The sequence below is a fragment of the Poromitra crassiceps genome, assembly GCF_964638095.1.
Source record: "Poromitra crassiceps genome assembly, chromosome: 7".
NCBI classification, from domain to species: Eukaryota; Metazoa; Chordata; class Actinopteri; order Beryciformes; family Melamphaidae; genus Poromitra; species Poromitra crassiceps.
In genome coordinates, this window is record NC_139628.1 from 20,083,515 (window position 1) to 20,106,313 (window position 22,799).

Here is a 22,799-nt window from a genome sequence, read left to right on the forward strand (position 1 = left end):
GCACGTGTGCTACTGCATCCGCTGTGCTCCTGTTGGGCCGGTATGCGAATTGTAGCGGGTCGTGGTCCGGGGGGAGTGTGGGGCGGATCTTTGATATGACCAGCTTTTCAAAGCACTTGCTGGCTATTGGTGTGAGGGCTATTGGGCGCCAGTCGTTGAGGCTGGTCGCTTTCTGCTGCTTGGGAATGGGGATGATTGTCGCTGCTTTGAAGCAGGAGGGAACTCGTCGGAGGGAGAGAGACTGGTTGAAAATGTCTGTGTATACGCCTGCCAGCTGGTGGGCGCAGGCCTTGAGGACCCGCCCGGGGATGCCGTCCGGGCCGGCCGCCTTGCGAGGGTTGATACGCAGGAACGACCGGCGCACCTCCTCCTCAGTGATGGTGAGAGGGCGGTCTGGGTCTGTGGGGGGGGGAGGTGGGGGGGGTTGGTGGTTAGGTGGGGATGGGAGGGGGTGCTGAGGGCTGGGGGGGAGGGGGGGGGAGGGGAGGTGGGGGGGAGAGGTGGCGGGGAGAGGAGGGCAGTGGGGGGGGGGAGAGGAGGGGTGGTGGCGGGGAGAGGAGGGCGCGGGGAGAGGAGGGCAGTGGGGGGGGGGAGAGGAGGGGTGGTGGGGGGGCGGAGGGGCGGAGGGGGGGAGTGGTGGTGGGGGGAGAGGGGGGGAGGGGTGGTGGGGGGAGAGAGGTGGCAGGGGGGGGAGGAGAGGAGGTGGCAGGGGGGGGAGAAGAGGAGGTGGCAGGGGGGGGAGGAGAGGAGGGGGGGAGGGTTGGGAGGAGAGGAGGAGGGAGGGGGGGTGGTGGGGGGGGTGATGGGGGGGAGGAGAGGAGGAGAGGGGTGGAAGAGGAGGAGGGGAGGCGCTCTGGCAGAGGGGTCGAACCTGGCGTAGAACGCGTTGAGTTCGTCTGGCAGGGTGGGTGACTCGTTGTTGTTTTGCTGTTTTGCCCCTTTGAAGTCAGTGGCAGCGTGGAGGCCTCTCCACAGGTGTTTGGGGTTGTTTGAGTCCAGTTTTGCTTCCAGCTGCCTGCCATATTCTCTCCGTGCTCTTTTTAAAGTGCTTCGGAGGGCATATCTTGTTTGTTTGTATTCCTCTGGTGTTCCGGAGTTGAAGGCGGTGGTCCTGGCGTGTAGGGCTGCCCGGACGTCACTATTGATCCAGGGCTTCTGGTTTGGCATTATTTTGATTATTTTTTGGGGGATTATGTCCTCTGTGCATTTTTGAATGAAGCCTGTTACTGTGTCTGCATACTCGTCCAGGTCTCCTGCAGCCTTGAACTCTTCCCATGCTGTTTGGTCGAAGCAGTCTCTCAGAATGTCCTCTGATTGGTCTGACCAGCAGTGGGTGGTTCGGAAGGCCGGGGGGTGTCGCTTGAGCTGTTGTTGATACCTGGGAACGAGCAGGATGGAGGCGTGGTCCGATCTGCCAAAGGGGGGGCGGGGGGTCGCCTTGTAGCAGTGTTTGATGTTCGTGTAACACTGGTCTAGTGTGCGTTCTCCCCTTGTGTGGAAGTTGATGTGCTGATGGAGTGAAGGCATGCGCTTCCTCAGGTTGACTCTGTTGAAGTCGCCTGCCAGGATCATTGCTGTTTCCGGTTGTTTCAGCTCCTGTGCGCTGATCGCGCGGTGGAGTTCTTTGGCTGCGTTTATCGCGCTGGCCTGGGGGGGAATATATACTGCAGCAAGAGTGACTGACGTGAATTCACGGGGACTATAATGCGGGACACATTGGAGCATAATGTATTCCAGGTCCGCTGTGCAGTGCGTTTCAATGTTAGTGGTATTCGTGCACCAGTTATTGTTTATCATCAGACAGACCCCGCCGCCTCTCGCTTTCCCGGAGCGCTCTTGGTCTCTATCCGCTCTGTGTATACTGAAGCCTGGGATAGCGATGGCCTGATCCGTAGTGTCGGCTGAAAGCCAGGTCTCAGTCAAACATATAACGTTGCATCTCGCTATGTCCTTTTGAAACTGTGCCCGTGCTCTCAGTTCACATAACTTATTTTCCAGTGATTGGACATTAGCCAGCAGAATGCTGGGCAGAGGTGGCTTATGCGCTCTCCTTCTCTGTCGTGCAAGAAGACCCCCTCTATTTCCTCTCTTTTGCCGTTTAAGTTCAGGGTATTCAGAGAGGTCGGGAGCCGTCCAGTTTTGTTTGGGGTGTTTTTGCGCATTTCTGATGTCTAGCAGCGCTCCCCTGTTGTACCTACGTACGGTGGTACTGTTGGTGCCGTCGTTGTTGTTGAAGTTGCTGTTGTCGCTGTTGTCGTTGTCCTCCATTGCTGGTGGTCCCTTTGGGGGGGGGGGCGCAGTGGGAACAATAGCGCGATCGCCCGGCGGTAATCCACGCTGTAATCCAAGCTGTTGTTGTTTTCCCTTTGCTAAAAAAGTGCACTTACGCTACTATGTACACTGTATAAAAGACACTGATATATACACTAGATATTTACAAAGCGAATAGAAGTGACGAAATTATAAACAAAACGAAATTACTCTAAAAAAAGACCTATTTCTCTACGAAGTTCACGGAGCTCCACAGCCGGTCGCCTCTCTCTCTAGGCGCCCTCTTTCTCACTTGTCTGGTCCTATATACTGTACTGTATGTTTACAAGCACATGCATCCAGTGTCTGGTCCTATATACTGCACTGTATGTTTACAAGCACCTGCATCCAGTGTCTGCATCTATATACTGTACTGTACTGTATGTTTACAAGCACCTGCATCCAGCGTCTGCTTCTATATACTGTACTGTATGTTTACAAGCACATGCATCCAGTGTCTGGTCCTATATACTGTACTGTACTGTATGTTTACAAGCACCTGCATCCAGCGTCTGCTTCTATATACTGTACTGTATGTTTACAAGCACATGCATCCAGTGTCTGGTCCTATATAATGTAGTGTACTGTATGTTTACAAGCACATGCATCCAGTGTCTGGTCCTATATACTGTACTGTACTGTATGTTTAGAAGCACATGCATCCAGTGTCTGGTCCTATATACTGTACTGTATGTTTACAGGCACATGCATCCAGTGTCTGGTCCTATATACTGTTCTGTACTGTATGTTTACAAGCACATGCATCCAGTGTCTGGTCCTATATACTGTACTGTACTGTATGTTTCCAAGCACCTGCATCCAGTGTCTGGTCCTATATACTGTACTGTATGTTTACAAGCACCTGCATCCAGTGTCTGGTCCTATATACTGTACTGTACTGTATGTTTACAAGCACCTGCATCCAGTGTCTGCATCCATATACTGTACTGTACTGTATGTTTACAAGCACCTGCATCCAGTGTCTGGTCCTATATACTGTACTGTACTGTATGTTTACAAGCACATGCATCCAGTGTCTGGTCCTATATACTGTACTGTATGTTTACAAGCACATGCATCCAGTGTCTGGTCCTATATACTGTACTGTATGTTTACAAGCACCTGCATCCAGTGTCTGGTCCTATATACTGTACTGTACTGTATGTTTACAAGCACATGCATCCAGTGTCTGGTCCTATATACTGTACTGTACTGTATGTTTACAAGCACCTGCATCCAGTGTCTGGTCCTATATACTGTACTGTACTGTATGTTTACAAGCACATGCATCCAGTGTCTGCTTCTATATACTGTACTGTACTGTATGTTTACAAGCACATGCATCCAGTGTCTGGTCCTATATACTGTACTGTACTGTATGTTTACAAGCACGTGCATCCAGCATCTGCTTCTATATACTGTACTGTACTGTATGTTTACAAGCACCTGCATCCAGTGTCTGGTCCTATATACTGTACTGTATGTTTACAAGCACCTGCATCCAGTGTCTGGTCCATATACTGTACTGTACTGTATGTTTACAAGCACCTGCATCCAGCGTCTGCTTCTATATACTGTACTGTATGTTTACAAGCACCTGCATCCAGTGTCTGGTCCTATATACTGTACTGTACTGTATGTTTACAAGCACATGCATCCAGCGTCTGGTCCTATATACTGTACTGTACTGTATGTTTACAAGCACATGCATCCAGTGTCTGGCCCTATATACTGTACTGTATGTTTACAAGCACATGCATCCAGTGTCTGGTCCTATATACTGTACTGTACTGTATGTTTACAAGAACATGCATCCAGTGTCTGGTCCTATATACTGTACTGTACTGCAACCTTCTTCCAAAATATTTGGATCTCTAATATTTGCCCTACGTCGGATCCAAATAAAAGTATTTAAATGTGTGTGTGTGTGTGTGTGTGTGTGTGTGTGTGTGTGTGTGTGTGTGTGTGGGTGTGTGTGTGTGTGTGTGTGTGTGTGTGTGTGTGTGTGTGTGTGTGCATGTGTGTTGTACAGTACCTGGCACTTCCTTCAGCGTCACGCGGGTGAAGTCACAGCTGACGTCGGGCAGCAGGTATCGGCGCGGGTCGGCGATCTCGTACAGCAACTGCTCGCCCACCGTGCCCACCGACACCAGCCCGCCCGTCTGAGGAGGCTTAGAGAGAAGCAAGGAGCCGTCAGCGCTGCACTCCACCACCGGGAAACCCATGTTGTCCCTGAGAGAGAGAGGGAGAGAGAGAGAGTTCCCAACCTTGGGGTCGCGGCCCCAAGTGTGGCTGCCTGGCATTCATATACTGTATATATATATATATATATTGTAACGAATTGCGTATTCGTCCAGGAACGGAGACTTGTAGTTGGTACAGGTTCTTTATTCACAGGCTCATTTAGCTCCTAGCAGGTAGCTTCACACAGCTAGCTCTACACACGACACCCGGTCAGCTCGCTCGCCTAGCTAGCCCTGACATCCGGCAAGCGGCCGCTGGTCCCATACATCCCCCTTCCCCCTAGGAACACCCCCACACACATTAGTTCCTAGTTAACACAGAGACCCCACAATACACGTCATTACCCGATTCGCTACATTTCCCCCACCCAAATTTAATGTCGCTTCCACGCGACATGCACAACCCACACACATATCCCCCTGTACCAAAACACACCCAACACAACATTTCAATTAACATCTCCAACAGCAGTCTTTTCTTTTCCCGCACCCCCGTCATAATGTCTAGCTTTCATCAGGTACTCCGTAATGTCTAGTTTTCCATTAGGCACTCCATAATGTCTAGTTTTCATTATTTCCTTCTTTTTCACACATTCATTTAAATTCAACACAATAGCCCGTTACGTTTTCCCTCTTTTCTTTACACACATTTCAACCCACCAATAACCCCAACATTTACATTAACTTTTATTTTCCAGCAACTTCTTAATTTTCCATTTAAACCCCATTTCCATCCCCCCTTTTACAGCTTCTGTCCCACCTGAAGCACGCTAGTCCCGCTCAACCCCCAGTGGGGTTAGTCCTCTGCAGTGTAACTCAGCACGGTCCCCCCTCGATGCCCCACAGTCATCACACGCACCGCAGTAGCTTTGCACATCCTCCCTTTGTTTGCCCCAGTAGAAATGTCCACGGATGCGGGTGAGTGTCTCTTCGGGCCCGAAATGACTGGATCCAGGGCCCTTGTGTGCCCCCTTAAGCGCCAACTCTCGCAGGTAACCGGGTACAACCGTCTGCCTCCCTTTTACCCCGTGCTCTGTTCTCTCCAACAGCCCGTCTTCATCCAGCCGCAGGTCGGAAAACATGTTCCACAGTCCTTTCGTGGCACCGGAAAACATGTGAGTCTCCTTCACAGGGGGCCGGCGTCCGGCCGCCACCCACTCGTACACCGGACCGATATCCGCATCCTCCATCTGTCTGCGTTTCCACTCACCCACGTCGACATCCTTGATGGTCGCTCTGTCGTCCTCCAGATCCACATCTGGACAGTCCTCCTCGTCTTCCTCCACCTCCTGCACTCGGTCGTCCTCCCGGCCCCCTTCCCCAGGGGGCGGCGTGTTCAGGACAGCAGGGGGAACACAACCGGCCTCGCTCTCCACCTCGGCTTTCCGCACAGCAACCGTGGGGGGCGCAGTGCAGTTTCTGGCTAAGTGCTCAGGCGAACGGCAAGTCCAGCAGAGTCTCACCTGTCCGCCGCCTGCACGTCTCTCCTCTCCCGCTGTCTTCCAGTCCCCGACAGCTTCTCGACACTCTCTGGCTAAATGCCCCACTCCACCGCATGCCCAGCAGGCTCCCTGCTGTCCCCAGTACCTTTGCTCCGCATACCCGGTCCGTCTCCTGGGACCGCTTCGGCACCACCTCGCCACGTGGCCCGGCTCTCCACATGTCCAACACAGTCTCTTTTGCGGCTCCGCGTGGGGCCCGTGCTCAACTGTGACGCGGTATACAGTGATGTTATTGACGTTTGGTTGCTCCCCTGGAGCGGTGGGAGGGTGACCCATCTGGACTACTGGCCCCCCTGCGAACGTCAGTGTGCTCTTCCCTAGGTCTACTGTGCATTGGTTTAGCGTCAAGTAGTCCTCCCCCAAGATACAGGGCCCCGCCATCTCTACTACCCATACCGGAAAGTTCACTGTCTGTCCCCCCACAGTTATCATCACGGACCCCCTTCCCCTCATGGGCATCAACTCACCGGATACTGTCCTCAGCAGCTGGTCCGCTGGCTGCTCCAGAAGCGCTCCCTCTGGCATCATGTTGTAGTTCACCAGCGTTGCCGTACACCCCATGTCCACCAGGGCGACACAGGGCTTCCCTTGCAGGCGGACCTGAACATGGCAGCCGTTCATCGTGTGTGGCCCGTTCTGCATGTTGACAGCGCCGGCGATGTCGTCTGCTTCAGGGGAAGGCGACGCCCCACCTCCCCGTCTGTACCGCTGGGCCCCCTCCAATGGTGACGTGGCCATAGGGAATCTGACGTAGGGGGCCCGTCTCGCCCCTCTTAGACGGGCCCCGCGCCGTTTCCCTGGTTCCACGCTCCTCCGCGGCACTCTCTGGCCCGATGCCCGGGGCGTCCACAGGTCCAGCAGCGCATGGCCCCGGGCCCCCTGGCCCCGGTATTGTCTCGTGGGGTGGGCTGCAGAGGCGCGCTTCGGAGCAGTTGTTCTTTTAACTGGCGCACCGACTCAGATAGCTCTTTCACCATGTTGCCTTGCTCTGCCAAGGCCGTCTTCCACGCTGGCTCTTCTTGTAGCTGGCTCTCCGCTGCCATTCTCACCACTGGGGCGGCCTCCATTATGCCGCTGCTCTTATCCCAGCCTTCTACTGTCTCTATCTCCAGCGCCAACTCCAGCGCTGCTCCCAGTGTTTTCGGATGTCCCAGCGTTACCTTCTGGCTTAGACTCCGTGGCTCGATGGCCTGGACAAAGTAGCTTAGGGCTAACCCATCCAGCGCCTCCGTCGGTAGCTGGCTGTATGCGCGCCGGCTGAGAGTCTCAATGTCCGTTGCCAGTGCACGCAGCGACTCACCCTGCCGTCTGCGTCTGTTACACAGTTCCGCGGCTACGATGGCCTGCTCTTCACATCGGCCGAAGCGTCTCCGCAGGGCCCCCACCACCACATCCAAGTCCTTTGTATCAGCTATTGCCGACACGCACGCCGTAGCCTCGCCCTCGAGGGACATCACCAGATGGCTGCCTCTCTCCCTTCTCGTCCAGCCATTCCATTCTGCAGCCTCCTCAAACTGCTTGCAGTATGCCTCCCACTCGCCTTTACCGTTGTATTTCAGGACGAGCACGTCCTTCCTGGTTCTGCGGGCGCCATCCCCCACTGTCGCGTGCCGTGCTTCAGCCTCGTCACTCCCCGCCTGTCTGCCAGCAGGGTCCGGCTCGGCTTCGCTCTCCTCCCGCCTGAGGTTCTCCCTCATCCGTCTGTATTCCCCCCTATTCTCCGGAAACACCGAGGCTTCAGCCTCTTCCATCTCCCTCTTCATCTTTGGCTGCTCGCGCCCAAAGCTGTCGGCTCCAACTTTCTCCGTCGTTCCTCCTCACTCTCTCCTCTCCCGGCCGAATCAGAGGCGTTACCGCTTCACTTCTGCACCAATGTAACGAATTGTGTATTCGTCCAGGAACAGAGACTTGTAGTTGGTACAAGGTTCTTTATTCACAGGCTCATTCAGCTCCTAGCAGCTAGCTTCACAGCTAGCTCTAGCCACAACACCCGGTCAGCTCGCTCGCATGGCTTGACCTGACATCCGGCACGCGGCCGCTGGTCCCATACATCCCCCTTCCCCCTAGGAACACACCCACACACATTAGTTCCTAGTTACCACAGAGACCCCACAATACACGTCATTACCCGATTCGCTACAGTATGTAGGCTACTATAGTATAGTCAGTGTTGGGGGTAACTCAGTCATTACAAAAGTAACATATTACATGTAATATATTACTTTTAGCAGTAACTCAGTGATATAACTTATTATTACTTTACTTATATGAGGGATCAGCAGTTTTGGTAAACAAACCACGTCACTGGGGCGTGATTTCTAACCCCACATAGGATAAGCAATAACCACGCCCTGTGGCGCCGGGATTGGCCAGGAGCAACACTGGAGGGCACGCAGCCCAGCGATTTCATGAACCAACTGAATAGCTCTTGAGAACGGACAGCGATTTCGAGCGCGGACATTGAGAGCGGACATTGAAATGAATTATGGTCACCTACCTTCCTTAGCATAGTAATAATAATAATAATAAGTATAATAATTGTAATCTACACAATGTACACAATCTACAAAAACATGCAATAATATAAACGGTGTTGTGTTCACGTTCATAGCTCATATAATATAATGTATCATATCGTTAATTTCAAGCTCAATTCTTACCCAGAGAAAAGGTACAGCACTGAAAATAGTTTTTTAAACATCTTTATTTTAAAAGATGAAAAACCCCAGGTGCTTTAGTCCCAAGCTTCAATGCTCCTGGCTAATCCCAGCGCCACAGGGCGTGGTTATTGCTTATCCTATGTGGGGTTAGAAATCACGCGTCACTGGGTGGCAACGGCAATGGAACCCTATGGAGCCCAAGTGGCACAAGGCTTGAGTGTCTGACTCTAGCTGGCTAACTCTGTTTACATTTTAAAAACTGCGACAGTTCACACAACTTTAACATGACATGTATATATTATACATCAAACTCTTGAGCTACTTCTGCTCTGACTCAGAATGTCAAAATATAAGCGATGTCATGTATAGTTTTTGAGATATTAACGTTTATTTGGCACAACTCATACGTTTAACTGCCACGGGGTCCCACATTTCTGGGTGGCAAGTGACATCACGCTGATTCGTCCTATAGGATTTCAGTAATATCATACCAGTTACTTTGTCAAGTAGCCTAACTCAAGTTACAAATTGAGTTTTTTTTTAAATCAAAGTACATGTAAAAAAAAGATACAATCATTTCCTAATCAAACTGTGTGTTTTTATGCAAATAACCACTATAGATGACAATAACAAAGGAAAAGGTTAACATTTCGAATTTTGGATTGTTTACAGACACTGACTTCAAGGCGTACGAACGTGAGAAAATCTGTTTTCTTTGCACTGGATGGTAAAAAGTTACCAGAAATACTCAAATAGGGCTGCATTAACGTTCAATTACAATTAGGCTATAATTAGTTACACCCTCCTCAGATTTGACTCCATTATGAGTTAAAAATTGAAATGTCAGATGTTTTGTTATTATTATTATTATTATTATTATTATTATTATTATTATTATTATTATTATTATTATTATTATTATTATTATTATTATTATTATTATTATTATTATTATTATTATTATTATGCAGCTTTGCAGTTTGATCCGCCCTGACGGGACGTCCAGTGATTAGAATCAAACGCTATTCACCGTGGTGTACGGAAAGCCGAGCGGTCGAATATTGTCGTTTGTGCATTAGGTTCAACCGTTCTGCCCATGGACTGTATCTGCCAGATTGCTCTGGGTTCTGCTAGACCAAGCGTGAAAATATTGTCTTTTTATGTCATTTTCGGATAGCCTTCTGATCTCAGTCCTCCACGAGAAACTACTATTATACTCTTTATTATAGCAAACTCTTATTTCCAATCTTACGAGACATTGCAGACCTTTCTACGAATTTCCCCACACCGCCTTGTTGTGAGGTTCAGAGGTGAAAATCAAACACGACGATGTTTACCTACGGAAGCCGAGTGGTCAAAACTCAAGTAGGGAGAGGGACTACATGTAGCGAACGAACAGCGCGGCTGTTTTGTTTATGTTTTTGAGTTAATCGTGCGCTTATTTCTAGATGATAGAGATAAAAAGGGGACAACACTGGGGTCGGGCTTCGTTAGGTTTACACTGCAGCGCACCGTGCGTCTACTCCGCCCTGACGGACTGCTTACTCTGCTGCCACAAACATGGACTGTCACAAGTAAGTTTATGGCGCTGCAGTAGTTGACAGACAGCTCGGACAAATCCCCTACATTGGCTTGTACTCTCTGGCAGAGGCCATGGCCAGTTAATTTACGACACTATAAGAAGAATCCGCCGTGCGTGTCGTGATGTCGGGTCCTGGAGGGTTCAGCTGGACCGTGGTGGTCCTGACCTGTCAACACAAAGACACTGTCTACTGCTTCCAGAGAGGTAACGCTACAGACCGTTTAGTCCACCACGTTTCATATCAAGGACCCCTCATTTAGTCCGTAGAGACTGTAGAGCCACACAGACCCCATTATGACTGAGCATTGTCTCTCAGGCTCTGATGATTTGTGTTCAGATGTGTTTCTGTCCAGATTCAGAATCCCATATGTCTGTATTGTAGGTACAGAACTATATATGGTCAAAACAGTCATTCCACATTCTTTAATTGTATTAACTTCTTAAATGAAAAAATGTCAGCAATTTGAGGGACCCCCTGGGACCTCCTCAAGGACCGCTCGGTGGTCCCCGGGCCCGGACCCCACGTTGAGAACCACTGCTTTATTGTGCGTGTGTGTCTGTATGCCTGTCTGTGTCTGTCTGTCTGTCCATGCCATGACACTGACTGGCCTAAAGTGGGCACTGTGATCAAAGGTCACAATTTAACTCAAATATACAGTCCCAAATACCACCTGGAGGATGATGCATCTTGTTACATCTTGCTGGTTTGATATTTAGGCTGAGTGTTTAATTCAGTTTATGTTCTTCTAGATCAGTGCTTCTCAACTTGGGCTCCAGGGACCACCAGGGACCACCAGGGGTCCCTGGTGGGGTTCCAGCGACAGGGGGTCCCCAGCAAATGGATACATTGTTGAACTTCACCATTATTTAATTTCTAAGATAAATCTGAGGCCCATAGCTCTCACTGTTCCAAATCCTTCATCTATATGCATGTATAGAGTACAGTACCGCCTGTCATAGTGTCCCGTATAGAGGAATGTACAGTAGGCTACTTCTCCCCACCTTGCTTTTTAGAGCTTGGGTAGTTTTTAATCCGCTACACTAGCTCTCGTGTTCAGGTATGAGTGTCCCGAACAAACTGAAAGTACTTACTTAGTAAAGTAATTTGGACATTGGTCATGCACTATTTGATAGACCATGATGAGTTTTAACTGTTGAACACTGTTGACTTCCCAGATACGTTGCACAACACCTTTCCTGTAACTTAGTACCGTTACATTCCACTGGAAAGCTGGGTTGGTCCCTTAATACATTCAGACTTTCCTAAGTGCAGGGATAGCTTATTTTTGCATGACCATGACGTGCTCTTGTGCATGTGTGTGAGTGTGTGCGCGTGCATGCGTGTGTGTGTGTGTGTGTGTGGGCACACTTGTGTGTGTGTGTGTGTGTGTGTGTGTGTGTGCGTGTGCGTGTGTGTGTGTGTGTGTGTGTGTGTGTGTGTGGGCACACTTGTATGTGTGTGTGTGTGTGTGTGTCTGTGTGTGTGTGACAGAGCTGGAGTTGCGGCAGCAGCGTGGCTCTCTCTCTCGGGGTGCGTTGGTTTTGACGGTGCAGGACCGCCAGGAGCCGCTGGGCAGCGGGGGGGCAACACTCAACGCGCTGCTGGTGGCAGCAGAACACCTGAGCAACAGAGCCGGCCACACCGTGAGTCACACTGGGCTGGGTTAAGCTGATCCAATCAGTTTAGACAGGTTTATACTGGGCTGGGTTAAGCTGATCAGATCAGTTTAGACTGGTTTATACTGGGCTGGTTAGGCTGATCAGATCAGTTTAGACTGGTTTATACTGGGCTGGGTAGGCTGATCAGATCAGTTTAGACTGGTTTATACTGGGCTGGGTAGGCTGATCAGATCAGTTTAGACTGGTTTATACTGGGCTGGTTAGGCTGATCAGATCAGTTTAGACTGGTTTATACTGGGCTGGGTAGGCTGATCAGATCAGTTTAGACTGGTTTATACTGGGCTGTTTAGGCTGATCAGATCAGTTTAGACTGGTTTATACTGGGCTGGTTAGGCTGATCAGATCAGTTTAGACTGGTTTATACTGGGCTGGTTAGGCTGATCAGATCAGTTTAGACTGGTTTATACTGGGCTGGTTAGGCTGATCAGATCAGTTTAGACTGGTTTATACTGGGCTGGGTTAAGCTGATCCAATCAGTTTAGACTGGTTTATAGTGGGCTGGTTAGGCTGATCACATCAGTTTAGACTCAACTTTATACTGAGCAGACTCTTCTCAACACTGTCATCTGTCATTTATGGCCTCATTGCTGTCTGACGTCAGTGATCTATGACATCATTTGTTCTATAATGTGAATTTACTTACTTAAGATGAACTCATGAACTCTGTTGTATATTATGACCTCTGTTCATGTTGTACAATATGAATGTGCCTCTGGGGCAAAAACTGCAAATGCGTCTCTAAGATGTAAGAGATGACCTCAGGGTCAGGGGGGCAGGAAGGACTTTTTGTCTGAATGTTGGCTGTTTGCTTGTTTTGGTTTTGCTCTGGTTTTGTGTCTTTTATTAAAAAGCAAAATGGAACAGTTAGGGGATCAGGGAGGGGGGTATTGAGGCCAGAGAAGTTTGTCATCAGTAATGTGGATATAGATAGATATTCTCTCAGGTGGTCAGGCTGATAGAACCAGCAGCCTGTTGCACCAGCTGAACGTAAGTTCTCTCTTAAGTTGGGGTGTAAAGTCCACACTAACTGCTATGTTCAAACTAGTTAGTTTGACACTAAAGTTGTGCCTTTGTTTAGTTGCACCACGGAGACGTAAGATACATCTTAACTAGTAGACCCTAAAGTCCATACTAACCAAAATAGTTACAAAAACCGAAAAGCACGGTGGAAACGGTGTTTATTTACCGTTGTTTAATTAAGTGGAATGAAAACAGTCGGACATGTTGCCCACCGCAAGTTAGTGCTTTCATATTTCATCAACACTAACCAAATGAGAACGTCACTCATTGAGTAACGTTCATTTAGGTTCATATTACTGTTAACGTTTATCTGTGAGCCCCTCATCAGTATTGTAGGCTAATTTACCACCATCCTGCCTCGCTAAATTGTTGCGGTTATTTTAATTTGTATGCAGTGCTGCAGCTTGAGGGAAACAAAAGCGTGAGTCATAAATATCAAAGGGTGTAATAATTGATCACGGAGAGCGCGTTGCGGACGCAAAACCACGATGCGCCACGGTGCCAAGTTGCAATCCGTGCCAACTGCTATTTTACGGAGGACTTTACACCTAGTATGACGCAGGTGTAAAATGTAAGTTCTAACTTATGCCTACGTTCTAACTATTTCACTTGGTGCAACCCAAATATTTTTTAGTAGTGCGTAAACTCGGACTTAGTGAGACTTTACGTTCAAACTAGCTTACGTTTCAACTCACGCACAGCTGGTGCAACCCACTGCAGATGGATAGATGATATCGACGACAATCTCATGTGATCTTCTCCTCAGGTGGTGACGGCCGACGTCTTGGACAATGCGCACATCCTCATCCTGCACACGGTGAGTCCAGTGGGCCGGCAACTAACCAACATTTATCCATGAATCAATTAGTTGTTTGGTCGATAAAATGGCGAAAAGTGTCAATCAGTGTTTCCCAAAGCTCAAGATGACATCCTCAAATCTTTTGTTTTGTCCACAACACAAAGATATTCAATTTACTGTCATAGAGTAGTGAAGAAACCAGAACATATTCACATTTCAGAAGCTGGAATCTGTGAATTTTCACTCTTTTGTTAAATAATAGTTGGTGATTGATTTAGTAGTTGACAACTAATGGATTATTGGTTGCAGCCCGAATCCTCTGTGCTTGTGTGGGTGTGTTTGAGTCTGTCTCAGTCTGTGTCTGTCTGCCTCAGTCTGTCTCCGTCTGTGTGTGTCTGTCTCAGTCTGTCTCCGTCTGTGTGTGTCTGTCTCAGTCTGTGTGTGTCTGTCTCAGTCTTTGTCTGTCTGTCTGCCTGTGTGCAGGGTCGTGACTTCCCCTGGAGCCCGTGCAGCCGGGCGTTCTGCTGGCTCGCTCTGGAAGAACCAGAGCAGAGGGTCCAGGCTCCAGTCTGCTGTCTGGATCTGCTGCTCCGCTGCCTCAACAACCAGGTCAGCCCTTACAGTTTGTTCGTAGGACACTTCTTACACAAGCAAACTCGATACAGATACAGATACAGATACAGATACTTTTATTGCCACGCAACCATGTTGGTGGTATTTAGTTTCAGTACATGATGTTGTAGCTCTGGCAAAACATGGAAACAGGACATTGATACATTTAGACAATTAGACAGTTACACCATTCCCACTTCCAACAATAAATACATAAATACAGGATACAAGACCAATAGACGTATAGTTAGGGTGAGGGGGGAGGGGGGAGAGGGAGAGAGGGGTGCTGCTGAGGGAGTTCAGAGTCCGTATGGCTGTGGGAAAGAAACTGTTTTTGAAGCGGGTAGTTTTGGTGGGAATTGATCTGTAGCGTCTCCTTGAGGGGAGGGGCTGGAACAGAGGGTGGGCTGGGTGGGAGGGGTCCTTAATGATCTTACAGGCACGGGTGATGGTTCGGGAGGTGTATATGGAGTCCAGGGTGGGGAGGTCACAACCAATGATTTTTGCTGCTTTATTAATAATGCGCTGTAATTTGTGCTTTATGTAAAAACAGTTGCATCAAAACACATACAAAACTAGTGCAAATCTGCCACAGAATACACATACAGTATATCGAAAATTGACAAAATATACTGTACCAACCTAACCCAGAATAGCCAGACTCAGCATCTAACTATCCAATTAGGTATTCTGTCAAAACTGTGAAACATCCATTCCACTGTCAAGTCAACAGATTTGAACATTAGAATATATTTTATATAATATCTGAATAAACATTTAATTGGAGGATTTGTTTTAATATGCTAAATAACACAATTGGCAATTGTGAAACAGTACTGGTGCAAATGAATAACTTGCCGGTAACAAAAGTCACTGCTAGCAATATGAATACACCAGACTGTGGTGTTTTGATGGGAGCTGGGTTTAGGGGTGCTGGAAGTCTTCAAACCACAACATGAACATGAGCCTGTTTAATGTGGAGTACCACCGGGCTATGTTGGTCCGGTTGACGGGCCGGAAAGAGACGGCACCCGGTACAGGTTGGGTTAGCAACCCAGTCTGGTTCTTTCGTGAGGAAGAAATCCAAAAACGCCACGGTGAGTCTACTGAAAAACTGTGCAAGCACCAACGTAATGCAGGATGGATGGGTGTTATGGATTTTTCCTAGTGGATCAGGGAAATCCTCTCAACCATTCATCCCCCGGAAGTGTGAATTGCTCGTCGCAGAACTATGACGTGCAGCGCGCAGACCTGTGTCTCTAGGCGTCCCCCCTGCCGCCCGGGAGGATGCAGACCTGGTGAGACGAAGGAGAAGCCCGGCCGGGAGAACCACAGTGCCTCGACTCTCCATGCACTGATGTTCCGGTCCCTGCGGAGTAGTTCCACAGCAGCGGATTGGGGTTTCTTGGACCCGTCCTCTAGCAACATTGCAGAGGAAGATTAAGTGTATTAAGTAATTAAGTAATTAGCCTCAGCTGGGGTCACCTGGGCGAGTGTGTATGATGTTGTGAGACCCGAAACACCCAACGACCCCAGGTTACATCACTGACGATTAGGGGTGTCACAATATATCGTCCCACGAAATTTCGCGATAGTAAAACGTCACGATATGTATCGTTGAGATGAAATCTCATATCGTGATTTTTTTTTTTTTTTTTTTTTTTTTTTTTTTTTTTTTCCAAAAATAGACAAAGAAACGTCTTTGTTTGTTGAAGTTCAATGTGTGGAAAGTAGTTCAGTTGAACAAGTCTCTGAAGAGACACATGAGAAGTTATACAGGAGAGAAACCATTCAATTGAGTTTCTGGCAAAACTGTTTACTTGACAGGAAAAACTGAAGATGCATAAAAAATAGACTAAGAAAAGTCTTGTTGTTTGAGTTTGAAGAAAAACTGAAGATGCATAATGAGAATTTATACTGCTGAGAAACCTTTTAGTTCAAAGTAAATCTAAGTGACGGTGTAACTCATTCTATTTCAAGATAAGCCTTATCTCCAATCTCATGTTTTTTCTAGTTGTTATTGTAATAACAATTTCCCACAACAGCATGTTTTGTATTTGTGCATTTCAAATAAAATACTACTTTTCCAGTCATATATTGTCATTATTCAAGTTTAAAAAAATATTGTTAAAATCGTATCGTATCGTATCGTTATCGTGAACCCAGTATCGTGATACGTATCGTATCGTGAACTGAGTGTATCGTGACACCCCTACTGACGATGTATCCCAGTTGCATTTAGAAGATGTAGTGTGTAATATGTCAGGTTAGGGCATATTGCAGTGAAGCCTGGCCTCCCCCTTGCCAGGTGCAGATGTATTATTGTACTATTGGGGCCACTGCACTGCTGTTTATAGAGCTCAACAGTCATGTGACTTTTGTGGGGAGGAAAAAAGATTTAAAAAAAAAATCCCGCATTTATTTTTTGTTTTAGCTGAAAGTAAAATGTTTTATGGTCAGTCACGATTCTCTGGAAGACTAGTTGGCTTGGTTCAAGCCTTAAAACTCGTTATATACAGATTTTCTTCCTGAAATGTCTATGGAGTAAATGACTGGGGAATTCACTTCTGGGGCAAGAAAAGTCACATGACTGTTGAGCTCTATTGTAAACCATTAAACGTTAGGGTTACCCTATAACCCAGGTTTTACGAATGAGAACGAGGGTTCTCACATTATGCTGAAGCTGCCCAAGCAGCGCCAGACTGAATGCTTTATTTTCCCCCTTCAAAAAATATCTTTAAAACCACCCAAGTGCACCTGAGTGCATCTTGGCCCACCCTGGCAGGTGATTGGCGTGGCCAGCCACCTCCCCCTGTGACGTGTCACTGTACACCAGGGATACTCAACTTGCTTTGCCCGGGGGCCACTTTTGTGAAATGATAGAAGGCCAGGGGCCAGTTAATAGACAAACAATATACGGTACATTTTTCTGTAGCGGATTGTAGGTTTTTAGGGTGTCAGCCAGAGTTTAGTCTGACAATGTTGTGCACACCGGATAGTTAGTTAGGTTAAGTTAGTTAGTACATACGTGCCTGGGTAGCAAGCAGGTGGCGGTATTTGACAATTTAGCAGCTAAATCATAGATTATTGAAAGATATTCCATATTCCAGACTGAAATGATATAACAGAAGTGGAGTATTGGCCAGAATGACATGAACATTTGGACACTTATTCAGCGGGTATCTTGCATGTTGCGTTCAGGTGCACTGTAAAAAAGCCGCAAGTTGAGTATCACTGCTGTACACGGTTCGCACCAATTGCCAGGGAAGTTGAGGGAATGCCATTCTTAAGCGTGTTCAGCCCGCCACAATGCGAACGCAAAGGACAGAACCCTCGTTCTCATTTGTAAAACCTGGGTTATAGGATAACCCTCATGTTTTACTTCATTTCGAACTTCAGTTCTCACATGCTGGTATACCACCACCATCCTTGCTGTCCCAAGAGGCACCTCAGTGGGACCCTCTGACCTACGGATGAGTGACACAGGGCATCATGATAATGTATCGATGGACCATCCTGATATGTTATACATATATATATATAGACATATGGCCAAGGAGGCATTAACGTCTGGTGGCCCACAAAACCATGTGAGCACGTGGTCACATCCGGAGTATAATACCTCACGAAGGTGTGCGGGGTGGACCATGAAGGTGTGCGGGGTGGACCATGAAGGTGTGCGGGGTGGACCATGAAGGTGTACGGGGTGGACCATGAAGGTGTGTGGGGTGGACCATGAGGCTGCAGCACTAACAAAGGTGTGTGGGGCGGACCATGAGGCTGCAGCACACGCGTCCTCAACGGACACACTGCATGACAATGCCCACGAAGTGGAGATGCCTGGAGTGGGGTGACCCTTAAGGCCATGTTCACATTACAGGCAAATCGGATTTGCTGCTAAAGTCATTAATCATCATTATCTTGATTGGTTTCCCAAATCTGATTTGGGCAAGTGTTCAAGTCAGATCTGTGTGTGTCCAGATACAATAGAGAGGCAAAGTGGAACGTCACTTCCTGCTTCAGCACTGTACCAGAGATTTCCATCCGCCATTTATTTTCCCATAGACATTTAATAAAATGCGTATAAAAATAGTTTTACTTGGTAAAATCAAACGGTTCAGATATATTCAGAAAAAGACCACATAACATTTCACTCGGACCAAAACATTAAAAAAAATCGCAGATTTAAAGAAAATATTGTTTCGGTGGGTTCTCTTTTTTTTTTGGTCGGAGTGAAATGTTCTTTGGAACCTCTCTTTGGTTTGACTAAGTAAAACTATTTTTATAAGCATTTTAAGAAATGTCCACGGTAAAATAAATGGAGGATAAAAATCTCTGGTACAGTGCTGAATAGGGTTGGCACGATGGACGATGGCATCGACCATCGTGATTGGCCGACCCCCCATCGACCTCTGAGCCTTCTACATCGGATCATCGTGATTATCTGTTCGAATTAAATTTGTGCCGTTTTAATAATAAAACATACCAAGTCAACTTACCGTGACGCGCGGGGAACGCGCCGGCAGCATTAAACGAGCGCCCCCAGTTCAGACTCAGAGAAGCCTCCCCTCCCCCTCCTCCTCTTCAGTGCTTCTCTGCACTGGGTGTGCTTGTTTAATGTCGCCGGGGCGTCCCCCGCGCACGAGAAGTCAGTTCTTTTGTTGTGAAAACTTTTAAGAGAAAGAAGAAACCTCACGTTCTTTCCTGTTTTCAACCCACAGTGAGTACAAGTCTTCAACTGTGACTTTAACTCGCCTGTTTCAAAAGTGAAAGTGAAAGTGAAACACTAGCAATATTGAACTGCGCAGGCTAACGTTAACGTTACAGTCAGATCCTGACCAACAACGTGTGTGTGTTGAATTTAACTAGCTGGCAGAAAAGTGACAGAATTACTGGCGGATATAACGTTAGATTCGTGTGGGCTTTTGAACCTAATAAGAGAGGGTTGAGGAGATGGAAAGAGTTGAGAGAGAAATAGAGCAGCAGCAGCAGCAGCTAGGCTACTGCTAGCTGTTACAGCAGTACTGCTTGCCAGAGCCAGGCGAATCTAACGTTATATCAGCCAGTAATTCAGTCGGTTTTCTGCCAGCTAGTTAAATTCAACACACACACGTTGTTGGTGAGTAACGTTAACGTTAGTTTTTCGCCGTTCAAATTGCTATAGTGACAGCCGATGCCCACTTCAGTCGCGTGGCTCTGTGCTAGAGCAGTATTCAAGCCCGCTGGTATCATGTAGAGCTCAGGCTCAGCTCTCCTGTTAACGTGAACGCATTACAGCAACGCAGCGACTTAATAAATAATTAATTATTCCCCCAACCCCCACCCCAATGACGATGGCATCGTGCAAAACGATGTTTCACTGTAAAATAATCACGATGGATAAATTCCTGACATCGCACAACCCTAGTGCTGAAGCAGGAAGTAGGCGGTCACTTTGCCTCTCTACGAGCCAACATACAATGTTTCTGGCAGTGTTTGCATGTCTGTGCTCTCTGCTGTTCAAGTCCCCGCCCCCTGCAAAAGACACCCTCAAATCTGATTTGGGCGATCAGCGCGTCCACACTGAAGTCACATCAGTCGAAAGCAGATTGGAAACTACCTGTATTATGTTTGTCAGTTTTAGTTTAAACTGACCAGGAGCTTGACTTTTCAGTGTGCGGACTTTATTCCTTTATTCCAGTTTATCATTTATTTGTCTGGCACCTGCCTACTGAGTGGACTTTCTTAATTGAATCATTTTAACACATTTCAGAAAAATCGCTCTTCACGATGTCAATAGAGCCTTTGTGCCCTAAAAAAAACAACATTTCAACCCTGCGTGTGTGTGCGTGAATGTGTCGTGCGTGTGTGTGTGTGCATTACTTTGAAATGCTATCGTCCTCTCTCTCTCTACACACCCCCTTCCTTGTCGCCTCGAGCCACAAACACACAAAGTCACCTGTAGAAGCGGCTTGCACCGCTTCACCTGAGTATAACATGAAGTAAAACCGTCTGTTGTTTTGTCTTTTGTTGACTCCTTCAGATCTGTCCTGCTTCTCCCCCTGGTGTTTGGGTCTGCAGCACTGATATGATCCTGACCATACCCTCCGACTTCGGTTAGAGTACAATTAACTATCATTAGCCATGGTTAGAGTACTATAAACTATCATGATCTATGATTACTATTACCTGACCATTCATATATCAGCCAGTTAGTAGGAATGTCTGTTATTTCTCCTGTAGGGTTACTGACATTCCTGTGTGTCTGTTAGTTTTGTCCTGGGATGGTTTCTCTGGCGTTCGGGTCTTGGCTTTGCCAGGTGACATTTCCTATGCAGCCAATCATGGAGTCTACCTGACCGACCAACAGGTAAATACTTGGCTGTCATGTCTTTTTATCATTTTATTTTACCCATTATTGTTTTAGCCTCTTATGTTTTTACCTTAAAGTGTGTGTGTGTGTGTGTGTGTGCATGCGCGCGCGTGTGTGTGTGTGTGTGTGTGCATGCGCGTGTGTGCGCGTGTGTGTGCGTGTGTTTACTTTACATTTTTAGTTTACATTTTTAGTTTACATTAATTTTGTTGGTTTATTGTTGTTTTTATTGATTGGTAAAGCACACACATTTTTTTAAATAAATAAACTTATTATGATTATTATGATTATGATTATTATTGGCAACAATGGTTAGTAGCATTCACCATGGCACAGTGAATAAAAGGTCATGTGTGAAAGGGGGGCGTTTGTTTTGTGTCCCAGGGTCAGGTCAGGGACATCATCTACAAGGGAACGATGGAGCAGATCCAACAAGCTGTGATGCCTGATGGGAAAGTGCCACTGGTACGTCCTCCTTCCTGCTGCCAGCAGTGGAATCAAACACACCTTCACTAGCTGTAGGAAGTAGGATTTGACCAATATGAATTCAGAAGGCAAATACTCATGTGTACTGAAGTTGAATGTTTTGTGCTGATATTTAACACATTGACTGCCAGCCGTTTTTTTTTGCTGTAGGTAGCTTCTGCCAAGCCGTTTTTTGAGGATTATGGCTCATTTTACAAGAGCCGAGGATTCGTTTCAGCTTGGAGTTTGTGAACATACAATATCTCAAAAGTACTAATAGAATGTGTACTTTCTCTGTCTAAAAGAGTTAGTTTGTAGAGTTAGTAGTTATGTAAGCATTAGCAGTTGAATACAGCATGGTTTTAGCGTCAGAAAGAATATTCAGAGATAAACGGCTTTTTGTGAAATTGGATGGAACAGTCACTTTAACCATTCATTTTTGGCTCTCTCTCTCTCTCTCTCCCTCCCCCTCTCGCTCTCTCTCTCTCTCTCCCTCCCTCTCGCTCTCCCTCCCTCTCTCTCTCTCTCTCTCTCTCTCTCTCTCTCCCTCCCTCTCGAGTTGCTTCAACTCCTCCCTCCGTGGGCGGACAAGCTTGTCACCAGTCAGTGCTTTGCTGCTCTCCTGTGCCTGCATGTCTGCACGGCCGCTGTTTGAGGAAGTCGGGATGGACTCGCTCGTTTGGAGTTTTGGTTGAGAGAAGCTTTTGCGATTCTGGTCATATTTATGCTGCGTGTTTCAAAGTGTGTTCCTCCACCTGTAATCTATCACCCGATCATAGTAGATCGGCTGAATCTATTATGTAAAATTGCAATCCCGCATCGCCAGCAATCAGCGCGAAAAGGAGAGCGTTTTCCCCCATCCATTTTACATGAGAATGGCTGGGCTGAGAATGGCGTGACAAGTTAAAAAAATGCTTTCCTTCCTCTAGCCAGGAGAGCACTGTTGCCACTTAGTGGGTCGGTGGAATGGGTTGTAAACGTTCGGTGGCTCCAATAATTATATAAGAGATGTAAAAGGGTTAGATGCACAACCCACCGTCAAAAAAAAAAAATCGATGCCAAAAACGTGTAAACACGTTGTTGGCAGGGAACAGCTGGATTCTGAAAACGTGTTCATACGTTGTTGGCAGTGAATGTGTTAATATGATTTTCATGTAAAAAAAAAATCTTCCAAATAATAACAAGTATTCAGTGTTTTGAGACATCATTTTGAAATGAGACGAAAAAAAATCTCCATAGAGACAGTCCACATGTCTGGGAACGCCCACAAAATGTTAAACGGCTGGCGCGCGAGTGGGTGCTGCGGCTCTAAACTACAGGTTTGGGGGTTCTAGAGCAGAACACAAGACGTCTGCTCAGATGTGCGTTTACTGCGGTGGCTAAATCCCCGATCGTGTCTGCCTGGGCTGGGCTATCAGCTAAATTCTAACTTTGCTGAATGGATAGAACGGGGGTTTTTACCCCACCCTGACCACGCCCCCAGCCAGGCTGAGCTAGCTAAACCAGCGTCTATGATGAGACGTGGCCTCAACCTATTGAAACCCAAGATAGTGTTCACATCTGATTAGCACATT

At 47.3% G+C, this 22,799-nt stretch overlaps 1 protein-coding gene across 1 annotated transcript in view; it reads left to right on the forward strand.

Annotated features, from left to right (window-relative positions):
- The first annotated feature begins 10,196 nt into the window (after window positions 1-10,196).
- Window positions 10,197-22,799, forward strand: part of LOC310780173 (L-fucose kinase-like) — a 40,377-nt gene continuing 27,774 nt past the window's right edge. Inside the window, exons 1-7 of the mRNA XM_083640748.1 lie at window positions 10,197-10,501; window positions 11,790-11,941; window positions 13,764-13,814; window positions 14,280-14,405; window positions 20,431-20,503; window positions 20,660-20,757; window positions 21,145-21,225. Of these exons, the coding sequence (XP_083496874.1) occupies window positions 10,420-10,501; window positions 11,790-11,941; window positions 13,764-13,814; window positions 14,280-14,405; window positions 20,431-20,503; window positions 20,660-20,757; window positions 21,145-21,225 (663 nt within the window). The 5' untranslated portion in view covers window positions 10,197-10,419. The remainder of the gene's footprint in view (window positions 10,502-11,789; window positions 11,942-13,763; window positions 13,815-14,279; window positions 14,406-20,430; window positions 20,504-20,659; window positions 20,758-21,144; window positions 21,226-22,799) is intronic.